At 40.2% G+C, this 21,606-nt stretch overlaps 1 protein-coding gene across 2 annotated transcripts; it reads left to right on the plus strand.

Annotated features, from left to right (window-relative positions):
• The first annotated feature begins 7,664 nt into the window (after positions 1-7,664).
• Positions 7,665-18,060, plus strand: Cdca7 (cell division cycle associated 7). Of its 2 annotated transcripts, XM_015479326.2 has the most exons (10): positions 7,665-7,815; positions 10,768-10,890; positions 11,309-11,545; positions 13,443-13,697; positions 14,147-14,230; positions 14,980-15,183; positions 15,562-15,699; positions 16,332-16,481; positions 16,906-17,042; positions 17,575-18,060. In XM_015479326.2, the coding sequence occupies exons 1-10, from the start codon at positions 7,795-7,797 to the stop codon at positions 17,603-17,605; spliced, it is 1,380 nt and encodes a 459-aa protein (XP_015334812.1). In that variant the 5' UTR covers positions 7,665-7,794; the 3' UTR covers positions 17,606-18,060. The 2 variants fall into 2 exon arrangements, with proteins under 2 accessions (XP_015334812.1, XP_015334813.1); XM_015479327.2 differs by lacking the exon at positions 11,309-11,545.
• Positions 18,061-21,606: the final 3,546 nt, after the last annotated feature.

Below are 21,606 nucleotides of genomic sequence, written 5' to 3' on the forward strand. Positions count from 1 at the left end.
GCCCTTATTAAACAACCAAATAGTCAGGGGAAATATTTACTGGGCAGTTCTAAGCATTGTCTTAACAGCTACAGAAATTTCAGGTTTTGCAGGTAGCATAGAAACCTAACAATACCTAATCCTTTACATTTTAACTCAGACCTTGCAGCTTAGAAACTTTACAACACCCGGTCTTTTACCCTTTAACTTTTACGCTTTAACTTCAATTTCTTTTACCCTTACAGGGTAAGGGTGATTGGTTAGTACAAGAGGGGAATTTGTTTGAAATGATTGGTTTAAGCCACGAGGGGAGTACTTGCTGAAGTACTTGGCTTCCCAACATGTTATCAAACACCATAAACTACTGGGAGGGTCATCTGGCATCCCAGGTATTTCCCTGTCTCATGCTGATTGGTGGCTGCTAGGGGGTTGCTATGGATCCCCACCTAGCCTGAGTCAGGGACACCTGGGGCCACAGACCTCTCCTGTTATTTGTAGATAAACAACTCAGCAGGGTGGGTATGTGCCTAGGAGTGCTCTGTGGGTCTTTCCAAGGACAAGGGTCACACCCCCTACCGTAGGACAGGCCTTGAGGTAGAAGCTGCTGTTATATTTTGTGTTTTATTCAGAGACAGGGTCTCACTGAGTTGTGTGCCTTGCTTTTGCTGAGACTGGCTTTGAACTCACGATCCTCCTGCCTCAGTCTCCAGAACCACTGGCATTACAGGTGAGTGCCACCATGCCCAGCTTCATAGCTCTTTTATTTAATGCCTAAAGAAGTAGTTCATTCTCAATTATAATTCCAGGAAGGATAAGTTCTGACATTTGGAATAGACTCATTCTGTGTACCTCTCAAAAACATCCCTTTTTAAATCTTTTTTTTTTTTTTTTAGAGAGAGAGAGAGTTTTTAATATTTATTTTTTAGTTATCGGTGGACACAACATCTTTGTTTGTATGTGGTGCTGAGGATCAAACCCAGGCCGCACGCATGCCAGGAGAGTGCGCTACTGCTTGAGCCACATCCTCAGCCCTCATAAACATCCCTTTGTATCAAATATTCCTTAGTGTTCTAAGAATCTAACTCAGATTGATTATCCTGTCAAGGTCATTTCCCTTCATCCTAAGTGACCCTCACCAATGGAGAGGGATGCCTGTTTTCCCAAGGCTTGATTTCTATACACCTGGATGTTTTTCTGGATGTTTTTGTCACATTTCTTCCTGATGGCCCATCATGTAAATACATATTTGAGGGTGTAGAGATTATGTGCCATGATGGTGAAACATAATTATTTTTATTTTTTAAAAAATCACAACCCTTATTCTGTTATAGTGATAAGAAACTATGAAAACTATGAATTATGATGACTTTAAAAGGTATTAATAATTAGATCACATTTCTTCTCTTCTCTGGAAAGCTGGGAGAGGGTGGGATTAGAATGTGTTCTCTTTACCGTCAACATCTTTAACCAGACCTCATAAGTCTTTATGAAAAAGTTTTTTTGGTAGGTTTTAAAAAAATACTATGGTAAAATTCACATATCAGCGCCAGGCATGGTGGCACACACCTGTAATCCCAGCGGCTAGGGAGGCTGAGACAGGAGGATCACGAGTTTAAAGCCAGCCTCAGCAATGGTGAGGCGCTAAGCGAGACCCTGTCTCTAAATAAAATACAAAATAGGGTTGGGGATGTGGCTCTATGATTGAGTGCCCCTGAGTTCAATCCCTGATACCAATAAAAAAAAAAATCACATGTCATAAAAATGACCATTTTACCTTTTTAAGTATACAATTCAGTAACAGGGAGTACATTCACAAGGTTGTAGACCATATCACTATACATTTCCAGAACTTTTTCATGATCCCAAACAGAATCTCTGTATCCATTAGACAATAATCCCTAATTCCTCTTCCGCTCCACTTTCATCCTACTTTCTATCTCAATGAATTTGCCCATTCTAGGCACCGCATGTAAGTGGAATCAAACAATAGTTGTCCTTATGTGTCTGGTTTATTGTACTTAGCTAAATGTTTTTAAGTTTCACCCACATTATATTATGCATCAGAACTTCATGTCTTTTTAAGACTGAATAGTAGTTCATTGTATGCATATTATAAATTTATTTTTATTCATTTATCTGTGATGAACACTTGGATTATTTCTGTTAGTTATTATGAACAATTCTGCTGTGAACACTGGTGTACAAGTATCTGCTTGAGTTCCTGTCTTCAAATGTTTTGAGTATATACCTAAAGAAAGAATTGCTTTTCCCTGGGGCCCCTCACCAATATTTTACATTTCATTCACTCCAGAAATTAAACAATCTTCAAATGATTCTAAGTCTCCTTTTGGATAATAGTTAAACTTCCTTTCTCTGCAATGATTCTTTTCCCAAAGAGTTGCTTAAAAGGAAAAATATTTGAGGAAGAAATCAATGACTCTGGTAAGCCACAACTAAGACAAATGCAAAGGACAGAGGTTTTTCACAACTTGTTTTGAGTACACTCCAGTTGTTCCCAAAGGGGGAGATGATCAGATTAAAAATAAACAAATAACTCTTAGGTAAATATGAACAAAAATTCTGCCAAGTGCAATTTTTTTTTTTTTTAAGTTAGAGGGGAGTTACAGATGATTTAAAAAAAATGGGCAGACTTAAATTTTAGTTGTAATTTATCTTCCTTAATGTTAAAACTGACTGATTCAGTAATTAAAGCTTGAATTTACCTTATCCAAGGTACTTAACAGGGCCTGGAGTATAGCCCAATGGCACAGCTCTTGCCTAATATACATAAGGCCATGCACAAGACCTGGGTTCCATCCCAGGCACCACATGGGAAAAAGGAAAAAGCCTTAAAAGTATTTAACACCTGCAGTTATGTACTTCACAATGGACAATGCTCATCCAAGAAAAAAGCAAGTATTTTCTCTAAAGATGGCCAGATTTGCATTCATTTTCCCATAGTCCTCTCTCTAATCAGGTATTGGATGTCAGCAAACTGACCTACCTAAGACACTGTTGACATATAATCAAAAGCAAACATACTGATATGGTTCTTGGGCTAGTACTTGTGAACTGAGCCTGGGTGGTAAAGGACTGGGCCCTCCCACCGAGTGGCTTCTGGCAATGGAAGCATAACTTGCGGCCTTTTAGGTTTCTTGCCTTTATGCATCCTGAAAGCAGGCACAGCAGAGGTAAATCTATAATTAGGGGGTTATTTAAAATAGAGATTTATGACCTGACAAACTGCCACCTGTCTGTACATGCCACAGTGAAAACTCTTTCCAGCCCTTTGTCTCCAGGGGTGTCTAGTCTATTCTAGGTCTCTGGTTTCCACTGGCTGCTGGGTTCATATTACTCTGTCTGAGCAGGGTGTGTGGACTGAGGTGTGTGCATAGCTACCCCGACATTAGCATTGTATTGAAATCTCATTTAAAAATGATACATCTTTCTCCATGTTGCATTCTTTGTCCTAAAACCAGTCATCCTGATAAAGTTTGACTTTAGCTCACCTCACTATACAAGTATTGAATGCTCAGAACCTTAAGGTCAAGTTTCAGACAACAGAAAATAGAATTCTTTGTGCAAGGTGAATAAAAGCTACAGGAAAATACATGACAATCCTTAAAATTCCTAACAGCTCAAGCAATTCAAAGCTCTGTAACAGGAGAGTGATATTTTAGAATGCTTAACACATTTAAGAGGGCTTGGTGGCACACACCTGTAATCCCAGCAACTGGGGAGGTTGCAGCAAGTGGATTGCAAGTTCAAAGCCAGCGTGGGCAAGGTAGGAAACCCTGTCTCAAAATAAAACATGAAAAGGGCTGGGGACAGGGGTAGTACCCCTGGATTCAATCCCCAGTACTGAAAAAAATAAAAAATTTGCTTGCAATCATTTTAGTTGGTAGTAAGTATTTACTGAGTACTTGTTGTATTTACAGCCTTTATATCAAATCCTGCTTGTATACATCAGGCATGTGTTTATAAAATGTCATTCCCTGTTATCTGCTGCTGAAGCCTGGGCCTCACTCTTTACCCACACACTGATTTTCCACCCATGCTTACTCACTGTGTGTCTTTCATTCAAAATAAAAATATATACCAGTGTATGATTAATACAGTGACTTAAAACCTTGAATTCCCATTTATTGGACCCTGTAAATGAAATGCATATTTCACACTATATATACTTGCAGGATACATTCTTTTCAAGACTTATTTATTTTTGTATGGGGGCTTGAACTCAGGGTCACTCAACCACTGAGCCACATCCCTAGTCCTTTTTTTGTATTTTACAAAATTTTTTGTATATTTTACACTAAAAATATAAAAGATACCCAAGTGCTCATATTTACCACTTTTCTATATTTGCTTCATACTGGTTTTATTTTTAATGAAAGCATTTATGATAGAGTCGAAGGTCCCACCCTCCCCTCTTTCCTCTCAGTAAACCTCTCCTCTTTGACCATGTTTTTGAAACTTTCACAACTTACATTGTATTTATTTATTTTTATATTTATTTTTTAGTTTTCGGCGGACACAACATCTTTGTTTGTATGTGGTGCTGAGGATCGAACCCAGGTCACACGTATGCCAGGCAAGCGCGCTACCGCTTGAGCCACATCCCCAGCCCACAACTTACATTTTATTATTATTTTTGGCACTGGGGATTGAACTCAAGGGTACTCAGCCACTGGGCCACATCCTAAGCCCTATTTTGTATTTTATTTAGAGACAGGGTTTCACTGAGTTGCTTAGTGCCTTGCAGTTGCTGAGGCTGGCTTTGAACCTGCGATTCTCCTGTCTCAACCTCCCAAGCCGCTGGGATTATAGGCCACCATGCCTAGCCTAACATTAGTTTTTTAACTTATCGAAATGAGTACCTCTTTCATTTCCTCGCTCTTTATCTTGCTTCTGCTTTTCATCTTTTACTTTTCTTCTCAGAAGTGATCACACCTAAAATTGTCTTAAGTGTTTATTTCTTCTCCTCCCACAGACTGTAAAGGGTCTGGACTTTGCCTTCTGAGTACTCAGAACCTGTCTGGCTTATTAGCCTTCAATACTCTTGACTCTTGACGGAATGAAAAAATGCAGGTCCATCTGTATATGACTCACCACCGCACATTCTCTAAGGCAGTACCTTGGTCCTTCACAGCACAGCAAGAGATACATTTTATATAAAGTCACACACTTATACACAAAAGTGAAAGAAAAGTTTCAGGATACAACACTCACACTGCTCTCATATTCTATTTCACTGCAAAGACAGAAATACAAATGCTGCAGGATTCCACTTATGTAAAGTATCCAAAATAGTCAGTTTTACAAAATTGAAATGGAATAGTAGTTATCTAGGGCCGGAGAGAGAGAGGGAAGTGAGGAGTTACTACTAATCATCAGGCATAAACTTTCAGTTAAGTAAGATGGATAAATTTTAGAGATCTGCTTTTCAACACTGTAACTATAGTTAACAAAACAGTATACTTACAAATTTCTTAGGAGGGTAGATTTCAAGTTAAGTGTTTCTTACCAACCACAATAAAATAAAACTACTAAGGTAAATGAACACACACACACACACACACACACACACAGAATGATATAGAAAAATATGCTAGTTGCAAACTACTGAATTGATGTCACAATCCACCAACAGATTCAAACCTATTCTAGAAAAAACAGTTCTAGTTATATATCTTGAAATGCTGTTGCTGGGTTTTTACTAAATATTTCGGAATTGTTCTCTAATATTTAAAAAAATTACAGTACTAACATTATTGTGAGAGTTGCTTGAATCCTTACTCAAACTTCGTTTTATCAGACTTTATAGCTTTGCCAGTCAGAGCAAAACTGTATCTCCTTGTTTTAAGTTTTCATTTTCCTGATTACTAAAAAGAGTACATGTCTTTTTAGCAGTAGAGCAATCACCTAGCAAGTGGGAGGCCCTGGGTTGGACCCTCAGCACCACACATAATAAAATAAAGGTATTGTATCCAACTACAACTAAAAAATAAATATTCTTAAAAAAGAATCAGAGAGCTTATCTTTAAAAAGCATGTAAGCCAAACTATTATCTAATGCCTCAGGAGGACTAAGAATTTTCTTATCAGAGCTTTTCATAGGCAAAGTGACTTAATCTTCCCTAGTTTATGTTATTGGCAATTACAAATGCTAATGTTTTTAATCTTAATGGCAGAAAACTATCTTCCAAGGACACTGCACTAAGGACAATTTTAATTCATTCATTTAGTTGTTCATTCATTCAACAAATATTTATTACTACCAGTAATTTCACCAGACAGACCAACAGCTTCTCCTCCTGGCCCCTACTTTCCAGATCTTGAATTCTTTGGCTCTTGCACAGAGACAAGGTGACCTTTGGGCAGGAGTGTTTAAGAAAAGCTCTAAGACTCCTCCCAATCCATTGTTCTTATGCATTATTTATTTATAGGTTGTATCTTTCATATATCCAGAGAGGCACTCAGTGGGTCCTCCCATGCTGTTAACTACCAAGGAATTAGTCCCTACAGAAAAAATTTGAAATGCTGGGGAAATGCGAACGTTTTCACTTCAAGCACTTTTTAAAATTTAAAGTCATAATTAGGAGCCTTTTAAAGCAACCCAAATTCTTGCTGTTTCTTCTCAAAGCAAGTTTTTTGCTCTTTACAAAAAAAAAAAAAGGCTGGGCGCAGTAGTGCACGCCTGCAATCCCAGCGGCTCTGGAGGCGGAGGCAGGAGGACCACCAGTTCAAACCCAGCTTCAGCGAAAGCGAGGCCCTAAGCAACTCAGTGAGACCCTGTCTCTAAATAAAACACAAAGGGGATGTGGTTTACTGGTCAGTGCTCCGGAGTTCAATCCCCAGTATCCACCCCACCCATACACAAACAAAAGCCTCACACTTTACTTTGTCGCCTTGCCTGGTTTGATTCAAAGGGCATTACAAATATCTTACTCAGTTAATCCTAATCCTGACGGAAGGAAATATCTCTAAGCCATGTTAATATAGCCTGCAGCTTCTATCTCCAACGGATATTCTCTAAAATCTTTTTTAATTTTTTTAAAATCCCACTTAAAGGTCTTCACTAAACTGCAGGGATTGTTTTTAACTTTGAATACTACAGGTCTTAAGTAAAACAAGTCAACTTCCTGCGCTTTCTGGAAAGGTCGGGATTTAAATCATTTAAGTGCTTTAGACAATGGTGTGGTTACCAGATAAAGAGGGGCTACACCTAAAGGTGGTACTTCGGCTTATAAAGGGTGGTTCCTGTTGGATTCTTTGATATACATATGTTTTAATTATGTAAACCACAAGGTGCAAGGGAAGTGGCCAGTGCCCAACGCGTAAACCGATCTCCTGCGCCGCTCTCCAAAAATCCCAGTCTCGGCTTTCCTCCCCAACCACGGAATTCATGCAAATCAGTTTTCTAACCCCGGGGCAATACGAACTACTTTCGCGCCACTGGTTCAGGACCGTGTAGCTGTGTAGAGAGCATCGTCCTCACAGCTCCCAAAGAGTCACTTTTTCAAAGGTAATTTTAGGAGTCACCAAGGCTAACCTTTGAGCTCAGAATAGGTGGAGGGCCAAGGTTTTTTATCTGGGCTTGAGTAGATCTCGCGCCCGGTCGGGTTGTTAGCTAATCTTGCAGGACCTGCACCACAACGCGGGAAAGCCGGCTCGAGCCCCGCCCCTCCGAGCCCAGGTTGGAGCGCCCCTCCTGCCAGCAGCTCGGCTCCCTCTGCAGCTCCTCTGTAGGACCGCGGCGCGTGGCTGCTAGGCTCACCCGGCTCGGAGCACAGCCTGGGTGCCCGCCGCCAGCATGGAGGGTCGCCGCGTGCTGGTGAGGGCTGGGCGGGCTAACCTGAGGGGCGGGNCCTGGGCGTCGCCCTTTTGGGCAAGTCTTGGATTTTTGTGCTGCTGGGGGAATTTAGGGCCAGTGGCAAACCCGCCGGCGTGCGCACCGGCGTGCGGATGGTTGCGGAGAAGAGAGCTGTTTGTAGGATGGTTGGCCACGCTGGGGAGCCTCCGCACGTGTGCCCGAGATGCACGTGCGCCTGCCAGAGGCCGGGACTGGCCGGACTCGGGGCACACGCTCGGCAGCCGCCAGCCCAGCTCTCCTGTATGCAGCTCCTGGGCCAGTGAGGGCCGTGGGATGCGCATCCTCGGTGGCTGCTTCTAACTGCTGAGCGTCTTGCAAACGCATCTTACGGGAGAAGTTTTGTTTTGTCCCAGATAGTGGTTAATTGCAGTTTAAGGGCTGGATAATCCAAACCATTTGCGACCATTTACTCATTCCTCACTTTCTTCTCTCACCTCCCAACCTCAATTCGCAGTAGCGAGTTGCAAGCAATGAAACGGTACTGTTTGCTCTAACGGAAGCCAGAATGTAGGCCTGCCCAGGAAGCGGATAGTAGAGTGGGGGTTGGGTGGAAAGGAAGAGAATGACTGCTTAAAATAAATAGCAGGGGTTAAGGACCCACGTGGGGGAGGCTGGGATGGGTGGGAGGGGGCGTGGTTTCAGCCTGGCCGTCGGCGGGGTGGCACTGGGCTTGGGCTTCCAGAATGAAGAAAGCCACGTGTTAGCTGAGCTTTGAATCTGATTTAACTGGGTTGGTGTTTGGGCCACCCTGTGATTTGAGTAATACCCTCTGAGTTTTAGTTTCCTCATTTGTTTAGTGAAAGTAACGATAGCACCTTTGTTGCAAAGACTTAGAGCGGACTTAACGTAGTGCCTGGTATGTAATACAAAACCCAGTATAAATGGTATTAGTTGTTCTGCTTGCCAGAAAAGTTCATGTCTGTCATGACCATTTGCTCTGTCTCTGTCTTTTCCTCCCAAAGTACATTTGCCAGGTAAATAACTCTTGGCACGCGCTGACTTGTTAAATCTTCGCTTGTCTTTCCCTGTCAGCTCCAGTAAAATGCCTCCCTTGAGGCTGCCTTGGGCCTCTCATGGCTTGCAGGTAGATTGGTGAGAATACCTGAAGTAATGCATAGAGCACTGCTGTTTTAAGAGATTGCAGACTTTAGTTTTTCCAGCCCTGTGATCTTGGGCAGTCTTTTCCACCTTCCTGGGGCCATGAATTGCTTCCGCTGAAAATTGGGGGAGGGGTTTTTGCGATATCTTTCTGCTCCTAACATGAATTGTATACATTTACATGTAACCTTTTATATTTTGTAGCTCTGCCTGTTACCATGTTTTCCTACCTTGCTAAAAGGTCAAAAGACAGAAACTTCCTAAGAGGATTGAATGGCATTCTCTTAGGGGCATAGGGAAATTACTATGGAAATTCTTGCCAGTAATTTGCAAGAGACTGAAATGTGGAATGTGGAGTGAAGGTGATCAAGAATGTTCTTTCCATGACTGGGGATGTGGCTCAGTGGTGGAGCACTTGCCTAGCATGTGTGAGGTCCTGGGTTCGATTCTCAGCACTGCATATAAAAATATTTTTTTTAAAAAAAAGAATGTTCTTTTGATTCACCTGACACCTCACATCTTAGCATTGTTTTGTGAGACAGCAAAGTTGACTTTCAAAGATTTGGGTGTAAGGACTCAACTGTTATTCCATGGTCTTACAGAAAGAAAATAGAAGCATAGAAACTAAAGCAATGCTTAAAGTCTCCATAAAGACTAAGAAATGGTAGAAACTACTACTCTTTTTACAAAAGTTAGATCCCAGTTGTGTTTTCTCATGAACAATGCAAGACTGTTCATTGAATGAGTGAAGCGTTTTTTCATATTTACCAATAATTTGCATGTTATCAAAGGACTTTAAAAAACAAAACAAAACAAAAAACCCTCAAGTCCCCTGCCCTCCCAGACTATCTAACTCAGGGCCTCCTGTTTGCCAGGCAAGTGCTCTACCCTTGTGCTATACCCCCAGCCTAAAGTACTTGAGTCTTTTGTGTGTGTGTAGTGCTGGGAATTGAACCCAGGGTCTTGTGCTTGTGAGATGAGCATTCTATCAACTGACAATCTATGGTAATAGAGTGCTAAAATAGAATCAGGTACTCTGCCTAGGTTTGGAGTGCTAGTTGAACTATAACTTGATTTTTTAAAAAAATACTTATTGAGTTGTAGATGAACACACAGTATCTTTATTTATTTTATATGTGGTCGTGAGGATCAAACCCAGTGCCTCACACATGTGAGGCAAGCACTTTACCACTGAGCTATAGCCCCAGCCCCTAAGACTTGATTTCTTATACCATTTGATTTGTAAGGACTTGTGCTGAAATCATACTCCTCCTGATGGGAATGCGGCCTGTTGGGAAGCCTGCCATCTTGAAGTAGAGTTCCTGACCGATTTCCATAGTTTGGAAAATTAGCATCACAGTACAGAGCCTAAAGCTTACATCAAAAAAGACCTCATTAGCTTGATTTTGGCTGAGGGAGAAAAATCGCTCAGGCATTTTGTACTTTTGAAATTTTCTTTTAGTAGTGCTATTTAATTTTTAAAAGTGAGGTTGGATTTTAAAAGTTTAGCATTAAGCTCCTGTGGGGCTCATTATAATGCTAAGAACTTGGGCATTTAAGGTTGGGAAGAGGTAGCTCAGAAGATGTTTGAATAAATTGATAAATATCACTAAAATTGTCTCCAAAGGGATAACGTAGAATTTGACCTGGTTTTGAAGATATTTATAGCAATTGCAAATCTTCCTTTTTCTCTGTATAGTATGAGAAATGGACATACCTACTTTGCTGTTTAAACCTACTAAACTCAAAAGTGATGTCTTTAGTTGGATACTATAGTAAACATCCACTTAATAGTATTGCCATTTCCATTTGCAGCAAAAGGATCTCAGAGTAAAGAACTTAAAGAAATTCAGATACATGAAGTTGATTTCCATGGAAACCTCGTCATCCTCTGATGACAGTTGTGACAGCTTTGCTTCTGATAATTTTGCAAACACGGTAAGTGCTGCCTGAGAATAAACAGAATTGAGTCTGCAGTGCTCAAAATGCCCCAAATGCTTTGTGCGTGATTAAAACTGCTTGCTTTTTGCTTACATTTCTATACAGCCGTTATGAAAATACAGTATGCACTGTAATTTCATTTCACTTTTTGCTGTGGTTCTAGGTAGTAATTGTTGGAGATAGATTAGCTACTTATTCTATCCTTTTGAAATGTCGCCTAACCTAACATGCCTGATGATTTGCCATAACAACTTAGAAATCATTTGTAAACCTCAGAACCATTTTTCTTTGTAACAAAAGCTATTCTCTTGTAGTGCACTTGTAAATGTGATTTGCTCTCTGCACGGTTTATGGAAAATTGGTTCTTGAAAAAGAAAAAAAAATGTACAACCACATTTATTTATTTATTTTACAGAAACCTAAATTCAGGTCAGATATCAGTGAAGAACTGGCAAATGTTTTTTATGAGGACTCTGATAATGAATCTTTCTGCGGCTTTTCAGAAAGTGAGGTGCAAGATGTGTTAGACCATTGTGGATTTTTACAGAAACCAAGGCCAGATGTCACTAACAAACTGGCCAGTATTTTTCATGCCGACTCTGATGATGAATCATTTTGCGGTTTCTCAGAGAGTGAGATACAAGATGGAATGGTGAGTTTGAGAGTTTCACCAATGTCAAGAAGTAAGATTTTAGAGGCATGACACACTTGCTTTTTTGAAAATTTTTTTTTCTTATGATTTTCCCTTTAGTCATGCCAGAAGATTTTGTTGACCTTTTTAAAATTTTGAGTATTTTCTTCATGTCTTAAAGCAGTTTTTCTAATGTAGTCCTACTTTGAAGTCTAAAAACATTTTGTAGGGCCTGACAATCTTAGAAACTTGTAAACTAAAGTTGGCCAACCTCCCAATTCTCATTGTCACAGAGATCCAACCTAGTCAGAAGAAATACACACATCCTAAAGATCAGCTACATTGACATTTACATGCAGGTGCCCAGCCCTGTACCTGGCAGAGATCAGGCCTTTGATAATAGCTAGTTTCCAGAGTTAGATTATTACCTGAATCCCAAGAATGTGTGAGGACTCCTATACAAGAGCTCAAGTGCATACAAGGACAAGTAGAATCCTTTCTGCTTCTGAATTTGCAACTGGATAGTCTTTTCCTGTGCTTGTTCTGTCCTCGTTAAGCTCTGTCACCTTGCTCAGACTGATGCTGCTGCTTCTCTACTTGACCCCATACCCTGAGCACACCATGTAATTCTGCAAACATTTTCTTGTCCCAGAGACTTTTTCCAAAGGAAGATGTGTTATTAGAATCAGGTGCATGCTCTTCAGCTCACTGTGGTCTGAGATGGGTCCACTGCCTGTGGGTCACCACTTGAGTAGCACTGAGTGACAGCGCTTGCCCCATGACTGTTTTATCACTGTCTATTCATCCTAGTATGTGTTTGCTCTAATAAGTGATGTTGAGCTACCTTGGCACTTAGGAACATTTTATCACAGGGACCATTCTGTAAATCTGGATGTGACCTGTTGTCAATGCCCTGAATAATTTCTGCTCAATGTTTCAGTTTTTTATAGACACTACCTCTTGTGATTAATATAATGTCTATTGATTAAAAGTGCTAAGGATTCATGAAAGATTTTTGTTTAGTGTTCCCTCTATCCATGAACAGTACTAAGAACTGTTTGTTGGGATTTGAGAAACATTTATTTGTTGGTGCTGGGGTTTGAACACAGAGCATCATGCATGCTGAGTGTGCACTGTACCACTGAGCCACACCCCTAGCTCATTAAATGTTTGAGCCAGGTGAGGTGATGTAAGACCCTGTCTCAATTAAATAAAAGAAGAAGCTGCATGCCTATAATCCCAGTGATTTGGGAGGCTGAGAAAGGAGGATGGCAAGTTCGAATCCAGCCTTAGCAACTTAGCAAGGTCTTAAGCAGCTTATCAGGTCTATGTCTTAAAACTAAATAAGAACAACAAAAAGTTGGGATGTAGCTCAGTGGTAAAGTGTCCCTGGGTTCAAGCTCTAGTAACAAACAAATAAAAAAGGGCTGAGAATGTATCTCAGTGATAGAGCACACCTATGTTCCATTCCTATCACCCTCCTCCCAAAAAAAGTGGACAGAGAATTGAGACATCTTAATATAGTTTAATGTATTGCCATAAGGATTGAAACCACATTTATGAGAGAATACAGTTGTTCCTCCAAGAATTCTATTTAAATGCAGAAAGAATTTTTTTTTTTTTTTAAGAAATGAAAAAGAGCAGGAGTTTTCACATTTTAAAAACTGATTCTGAACCATCCAAGAGCCTATAAAGCACAGATTCAGAACAGTGTGTCCCAGATAAGCTACATGTAGCCAAACTATAATCAGATTGTTCCATTTACTTGAGCAATTCTTGATTTTGTTACCCAGCGCTGTCAGTTCATTTATATTTTGTTTGTTAAAGTGTCTTTTGTTCAGAAGTGATTTTATACTCACACTGATGCAACTTGTCTGCCCATCAAGTGATTAATGACTCAATTGCTCTCATTAACTAGAGATCGCAGGCAAACCGGGAAGGCTGTAAGACCCGCAGCCAGTATAGGACCCGCAGCCAGTACAAACTTTCTGGACCTCTCAGGGTGGCGATGAAGTTCCCAGCACGAAACACCAGGAGTGCAGCCAACAAAACAGTGGCACCCCCCAAGCCCTCAGAGAATTTCACTATTGATTCCAATTCTGATTCAGAAGATGAAAGTGGCATGAACTTTCTTGAGAAAAGGGCCTTAAATATAAAGCAGAACAAAGCAATGGTATGTAATAATTTTGAACATGTCAGAACTAACTTTCCAACTTTTCTCTAAGCAATTTGTTACTTAGACTCGTTTCTTTATTTTCTGTGTAGCTGTGAAGTCTTCATGATGGGGGATATAGCCCAGTGATAGAGCAGTCTTGCATCTCATGTACTCCCTTCCCCCCAATTTTTTTCCCCTCAAACTGCTTCTTTTAAAATCTATTAAGCACAGAGGTGACATCAGAAACTCTTTTTGAATTTGTTGACTTAAAGCTGCTAGTGTAGTTTTCACAAATAAGTTTCTCATTTTCAGGTTTTTTTTTTGTGTGTGTGTGTGTGTGTGTGTTGCTGGGGATTGAACCCAGGGCCTTGTGCATGCAAAACAAGCACTCTCCCAACTGAGCTATCCCCAGCCCCTTCAGCACTTATTTTAACCAAGAATTTCTATTTAATTTCTTCCCTTTTTAGCTTGCAAAACTCATGTCAGAATTAGAAAGCTTCCCTGGTTCCTTCCCTGGAAGACGTTCCCTCCCAGGCCCAAGATCAGTAAATGTAAGTCCTTGTTTGTATAGTATTGTTTTGGGCAAGCCTAGGACAGATTTGTGTGAGATTTTAAAATGCAGTTTCCTATTTGGTCTTCTAGATGGTCAAAGGGTAACTTGAAGACTCTTTTTGGTAGCTCTGGATTATAGCTCCTACTGCCTGTGGAGCTCATACCCTTTTAGAGTGGCTATTTCCCTCCTTCCCAGTTAGGCAAAGCCCTTTAGTATGGTGAGGATTAAAGGCTTGTTTCAACTTTAGCACATTTCTTCTTCATGGTAGATGGGTGATTGATGTATTTAAAATCCAAGAGTGAGGGGAAAAAAAGGAAAAAGTTCATCAGCTCATGGCCCAATATCATGTATGATGGTTTCCTGAAAATGAAGCTCAGACAACTGTGATAACAAAAGAAAAGTCTGCTTTATACTGACTCCCATGAGGAGGAGGAATGGCAGCCAATAAAGAAGGGGAAAAGGAAACCAAACACTCTATGCAATGTAGAGTGTGGGTGCAGAGCTCAGGCGGAATCAGAGAGAAATTTTTGTTGGAACAGGAGGTAAGTTTTTTTTTTTTGTTTTGTTTTGTTTTTTTTTTCATTAAGTAGAGTAATACATAGACTGATTTGAGAGAAAATGGGCTTAAAATTCCAAAGACCATAATATGGATTTAGGGGCTCATTCTCTATGTAATGTGACATTTTTCCAAAGGGTTGCCTCTTTTTGTTATGGAATGAATGGGTGCCTCCTGCATGTATTTTTCAGCAGTCAAAGACACCCCGAAGGCGTACATTCCCAGGTGTGGCTTCCAGGAGGAACCCCGACCGGAGAGCTCGTCCTCTGACTAGGTCAAGGTCCCGGATCCTGGGGTCCCTTAGTGCTCTTCCCACAGAAGAGGAGGAGGAAGAAGAGGAAGATGATAAGTTTATGCTGGTGAGAAAGAGGAAGACTGTGGACGGATACATGAACGTGAGTTCTCCACATTGGTACTCACTCCTCTGTTTTACTTCTTCTGTCGGCCCTGTTTCGTGAACACACAGCCTCAACACCAATTATGATACAATTTAAATGTTTTTCATGAACGATCCATAATTGTTAATGTCACATAAACTTACTTGATTGCGTTAGCAGATGAGAGGTAGTTCTGCTTTTCTAATTGTAGGAATCAATTCCATAATGTTGTCCAGTTATCCTTACACTAAACTTACAACTTGCCCGTTCTCCATGAGCAAGAGGCATTTTCCAGGTTGAATTTTCTGTACAGAATAATTACAAATCAAATATCTAAAGATTCAAAACTGGAGAGAGCCAGTAAGGAACTCTTGTTTCATGCTTCTTGTTTCTCAGGATGATGATACGCCCAGAAGTCGGCGCCCAGGATCCATGACCCTTCCGCATATAATTCGCCCAGTGGAAGAAATCACAGAGGATGAGTTGGAGAACATCTGCAGCAACTCTCGAGAGAAGATATATAACCGTTCACTGGTGAGAGCCTCTAAATTGTGTTTGGAAATGTAAATATCCATGAGAGGAGGGACAGCTTCTGTCCCTAGAGTGGTGCTCATGTTCTAAAGGTCTGGGCATGAGGGATGCCCTCTGTCACTTGAATTATCTTCCTGGTAAATATGAAGTAGTGGCAAATCTTTTAATCTAGAAATTTATGTATTTGACTCATTTATTGTGTATCTATTGTGTACATGGATACATATACATGTGGGTGTTACAGTGGTGGGTGTGTTAAAGATAAAAATATATTGGAGCTGGATTTTTTTTTTTTTTTTAACTATGTTAAGGATTGAACCCAGGGCCATGTGCATATTAAAATAGGCAAGTGTTCAAATGCTATGTCTCTAGCTCCAAAAAAAAAAAAAAAGATGTTTTAGTTATAAGAACTATTGCACCTGCCAATCATCCTGCTTGAGATACTTTTTGTGCCCTGGCATATACCTACGTATAGAGATATGAAATAAGATTCAAAGACAAAATGTGAGGATCGAATCCAGTGCCTCACTCATGCTAGGCAAGCGCTCTACCACTGAGCCACAACCCTAGCCCCAAGGATATTTCTCTACATAAAGCTGTGTTTTCATGTCTTCTTATTTGCTCTTTATTGGTAGGGATCTACTTGTCATCAGTGCCGACAGAAAACCATTGATACCAAAACAAACTGCAGAAACCCAGACTGCTGGGGCATTCGAGGCCAGTTCTGTGGTCCCTGCCTTCGAAACCGTTATGGTGAAGAGGTCAAGGATGCTTTGCTAAATCCAGTAGGTGCCTTGGAGAAAGGGGGTTGTCATGGGGGCTTGAAGGTCAGCCACAAGCTGATAAAGCCAGAAGAAGGGTAGTAGGAAGGGATTGAGGCCCTAGAGTTTTGAGATGCTCTTTTGGGGGAGTCAGATTAATTCAGTGTTAGTGCTGCACAGGTATGAGCCCTATCCAGAGTGCTCAGACCCAGCTATTCAGAGAAAGTTGACCCTATTTATTCCTGGAAGTTGTGTAACTGTCTTTCCTGAATTTTTTAAGGAAACAATGGGCATGACTCATGCATATTAGCTATTTTATGACTTCTTTTAATCTAAAAAATGGATTAATGATACCCACATTAAATAAAAAGATGAAATAAAATGGAGTAGATAAGTATGGGGAAAGTAAGGCTTGATTTCATGGTGTTTTTACACAATGCTCTTTCAGAACTGGCATTGCCCACCTTGTCGAGGAATCTGCAACTGCAGCTTCTGCCGCCAACGAGATGGACGGTGTGCAACTGGGGTCCTTGTGTATTTAGCCAAGTATCATGGCTTTGGGAATGTTCATGATTACTTGAAAAGGTAATGGCAGTTATTTGTCTTTCTTCCACACCTGAATCTTGGATTCGTTTATGGATCTTAATACAAAGATCCATAATACAAAAAAGATCTTAATACAAAAAGATAAAATGAACCAAGGAGGGTCGGGGAATATAGCTCAGGGATAGAAATGGTTACCTCATGTGCAAGACCCTGGGTTTGATCCCCAGCAGCACCAAAACCAAAGACTATAATGGGTATAGTATAGGTAGTGTTAGAAAGGGTATATTGGTTTTTTTTGGGGGGGATGGTGCTGGGGATTGAACCCTGTGCATTCAAGGCAAACACTCTACCAACTGAGCTATATCCCTAGCCTGGAAACAGTATATCTTAATCTGGGTTGTAGTGACTGGGTGGCCGGTGTGTAAAGTTCAGGTTGAACACTTGATGTATGTACTTGACCATATATGTGTTATATAACTCAAAACATGTTTTAACAGTTGAATTTGGCTTTCAAAAGAGAATTCTTAGATCACGGACTATATCCTAATATGTCCCCCTTTCTCTTTCACAGCCTGAAACAGGAATTTGAAATGCAAGCGTAATACCCACCAGATGCTGGCCTTCTGCTTCTCACACCGCCCTTAAAGTTCTCGGTTTTGTCATTGATTAAGAGTCTTGACGATCAGTCTGCCTTATGGGAAACTCAGTCAAGTTCATCTCATTAGACTGGCACATATTTCTGGAACATCATGGGAGACATGTGGCTGGTTACACTTCATCCTCCTGTAGTTTCTCCTCTGCTTCTCCTGGACCCCATCACATAGCCCCTCTCTCTTTTTCCAGGAGTCCTCTCTAGTCACTTAGTTTCAGAATTCTTTTTAAATCAGAGTTTTAACAGCATATTTGATTTAATTGGTGTTGAAATAGCCCTGAAATCTACCCATAAACCCTGAGCACTTAAAAACACGGTATAAAAATACTAACTGTTCTGTCGAGTTCCAGAGAGCAGCCCTCTGACTTGTTTATACAAAAACAATGGTTATGACTTTAATGTTCACACTAACTGACATTTTTTTTTTTTTTTAGAGAGAGAGAGAGAGAGAATTTTTAATATTTATTTTTTAGTTTTTGGCGGACACACATCTTTGTTTGTATGTGGTGCTGAGGCTCGAACCCGGGCCGCACGCATGCCAGGAGAGCGCGCTACCGCTTGAGCCACATCCCCAGCCCCAGCCACATCCCCAGCCCCCTAATTGACATTTTTAACAGAATCAAGGCATGAAAATCTTAGAACAATGTGGAAAAACTAGTAATTGTTGGGAAATGAAGTATATTACTGTGTGTGAATGCCTCTCATGAGAATACCAGCATGTATTGTGGTTACTATATAACTTGTCACAGTTGAGACTTTGTTGCCTCTGATTTCTTCCACCCTAAAGTGAAGTGGTGCATCCTGTTTACAATCTTCCAAAGGTCTGTGGGCAATAAGACACTGCACTACTTAAAACAATTGTCTTAAGAGAAATTCTGGGAATTTAGGATGGGGAAACCTCAGAGTAGTCTGATATAAATTCTTGCTGTAAAAGTTTTTAGAAACTTGATAATAACTAGACTATTGTTCTTTGCAGTTTCTTATATTATCCCTGGGTGTTGTTGTATACAGGGATTTTTTTTCAGGTTTTAAGCATTTTTTTATAACAATGAGAAGTGCCTTTTCAGAGATGAATAATTTTCAATGGTTTTTTAACTTGGTATCTCTGCCATTGTAGTTTCTGGGCAGATTTCTTGGAATCTTAAATTGTAATTCAGCCTTATTAGGTATGTAATTGGGAAGCTTTAAATGTTTAGAGGTTATGCAAATTGGTACTTACTTGGAGTCTGTCTGTGTGGTGCTGGGGATTAGAACCCAGAATCTTGTTCCTGGCCAAGCCCATATTCCACTGAACTACATCCCCAGCCTGTTGTTTGGAAAATTTGGGTTCTTAAAAAAGATTTTGTCTTTTTCTTTCCTTTCACATAAATCATTATATGGTAGAAGTGGAATTTTAAGTGTTTGTGTGTCCAGTGTATTGCATGTATAGCCTGTTGCTGTACCCTTTCAGAGTTTGATGCTTAATTGGACTTTGAATCAATAAGTGTAAATATAGCTTTTGATCTGTAATACTTTTATACAAAGGTTTTTATTTTAATAGTAAAACATTTTGTCATAAAATGTCTTTTTTTTTTTTTTTTTAATAATGTCTTCCTCATATTTACACAAATGTCATTTAAACTTTACTTTAGAAGTTTCCCTCTTGGCTTGTTTCTGAAGGTTAAGGGCCACCCTCTCTTGAGCAGTGTCTTTCTTGGTAATGTGACTAGTACCTGTGATCAGAAAGTGGACTAAGGCAACCATGTCACCTGATTGAACACAATATGCTCTCAGGAAATTACACAGTATTATTTTTTTCCTTTATTATATACTGCCCCAGGAACTAATGGTGATTTTGCAATACTTGGCTGCTTTTATCAATCATTTGAATATTAAATGCTTGCTGTTCCCTGAGGCCTGTTCCAGGACTTGAGTACCAGAAGACACAAAAGTACTGATCTAAAAGCTTGAATAACCCAGATTTTTAGATCAGGGATTGGCAAACCACAGCCTGGGTCAGATCTTGCTATAGCCTAGCTTCTAATGGTGCATATGTAATTTTTCCCCCCACATTTTTAAAGGGTTGCTGTCTTTTTTTTTTTTTTTTTAAACTTTCTTTACAGTAAATTTTATTTTTTTAAATTTGTTTTAATTACACATGACAGTACAATGATCTTGACATCTTACATTTGAATCAAATGGGGTATAATTTCTCATTCTGAGTGTACAGGTTGCAGAATCACATTGGTCATGCAGTCACGTATGTACATACAGCAATACTAGTGTCTATTTTATTCTGTTGTCCTTCCTATCCCCCCTTCCCCTCCCCTCCCATCACTTCTCTCTACCCAATCTAATGTGACACACTTATTTTTCTTTTTCCTTTTCCCTCACATCATCATACATGTAATCTGTATAACGATGAGGGTCTCCTTCCTTCTTCCGTGCAATTCCCCTTTTCCCCCCACATTTTTAAAGGTTTGCTGTCTTAAAAAGGTGGGAGACAGGCATTGTTCTCAAAACCTAAAATATTTATAGCCTGGAGCTTTACGTAAAAAGCTGACCATGTCCTACACCACACTGTGTGAGAAGCTATATTTACTTAAACACACCTGGAGAGAAGACCAAGCCAAAAGAAGTTGTAAAACTAAATTGATGTTTCTTCATAAATTCTTGGAATCTTAAATTGTAATTCAACCTTGTTAGAGATGTAATTGGGAAGCTTTAAATGTTTAGAGGTTATGCAAATTGGTACTTATTTGGAGTCTCTGTCTGTGTGGTGCTGGGGATTAGAACCCAGAACCTTGTTCCTGGCCAAGCCCATATTCCACTGAGCTACATCCCCAGCCTGTTTGGAAAATTTTAGGTGTTAAAAGATTTTGTCTAGTAGAGGAACTAAGGTAAAAATCTAAAAATAATGTCCTAAGGGGGATGAAGGAAAGAAAACAGGTGTTTTCTTATCAGACCTTTTCAATCTTGGATGAATATATGCATTTCTTTGTGGGATTTTCCTTTTGTTTTAAAGGCGTGGTCTCTTGCTCAGGTTGACCTTACCTGGGCTCAAGTGATTCTGCCTCAGCTTTGAGTACGTGGGACTGGCTCTCAGCCATGGGCTTTGTGGTAACTTAATTTAACAATAAGGAAACCTCAGGTCAATTGCTTGATCTTGGCCTTGACTGTCTGGAACCTACAGGTCCCATTGCAGAGCTCCACACCATCAGATTTGTAAAAATAGAGTTTGAACAGTGGATGTGAAAGGAGGCACGTGACAGCTGTGCTCTACGAGCTCTTCATGGAGGTAGAGGTGGTGGCTACCATTTCGTTTTGTCACCGCTTACTCTGAAGAGACTAAGAAAACTTTCATGGTGCTTTTTGCTTTTAGAAGAAAGGGAGCTACTCCCTGTAGGAAGGTAGGAAATTTGGTCTTTTACAAACAGAGGATGAAATAGAGTTCAGTGCTTTTGGGGGAAAAATATTAGGTACTGAAAAGAACAAGTTCTCAATTAAAAAAAAAATGAGCACATGTTATTTTATGTCAGTGTTAACCAAACATTCATCAGGTATCTGCAGGATGAGGAAGTAAATATAGAAAAGTTGAGAAAAATGCCCAGCATTATACAACTGAAGTGGCAGAGCTGACTGAACTGGATATCAGGGAGAGGACTTTATCTTTTATTTAAGCAAATGGAGCTTGCCTTAGCAGGAGTAGAAAATGCAGAGGAGAGTGTTGATCCTGTTGTGTAGGAGAGCAAGGTCCTTTGGGTGCTAGGTCAAGCCTGGCTGAGAAATCCCACTGCAAAGGGACTAGGTAGTCAGAGGGCTCATGAGGACCAAGGGCTTGTGCTGGAGGTAAAGGTGGATGGAGAGCAGGCTCAGGAGTGAGGGAGTGGGATGGACAGAAACAGGTTATAAGATCATCCAGCATAGATGCTAGAAACTCCTGAGGTTTTTAAACTACAGGCATGAACATCC

Source organism: Marmota marmota, unplaced genomic scaffold (assembly GCF_001458135.2).
Source record: "Marmota marmota marmota unplaced genomic scaffold, marMar, whole genome shotgun sequence".
In the NCBI taxonomy this organism is placed as follows: Eukaryota; Metazoa; Chordata; class Mammalia; order Rodentia; family Sciuridae; genus Marmota; species Marmota marmota.

What these genes read in the sequence shown, in the direction of transcription:
- Cdca7 (XM_015479326.2), top strand. Translation starts at nt 7,795, where the DNA reads ATGGAGGGTCGCCGCGTGCTG. An exon ending in TGGAGGGTCGCCGCGTGCTG is followed by an intron (nt 7,816 to 10,767) that starts GTGAGGGCTGGG and finishes TTCCATTTGCAG; the next exon opens with CAAAAGGATCTCAGAGTAAA. An exon ending in AGGATGCTTTGCTAAATCCA is followed by an intron (nt 16,482 to 16,905) that starts GTAGGTGCCTTG and finishes ATGCTCTTTCAG; the next exon opens with AACTGGCATTGCCCACCTTG.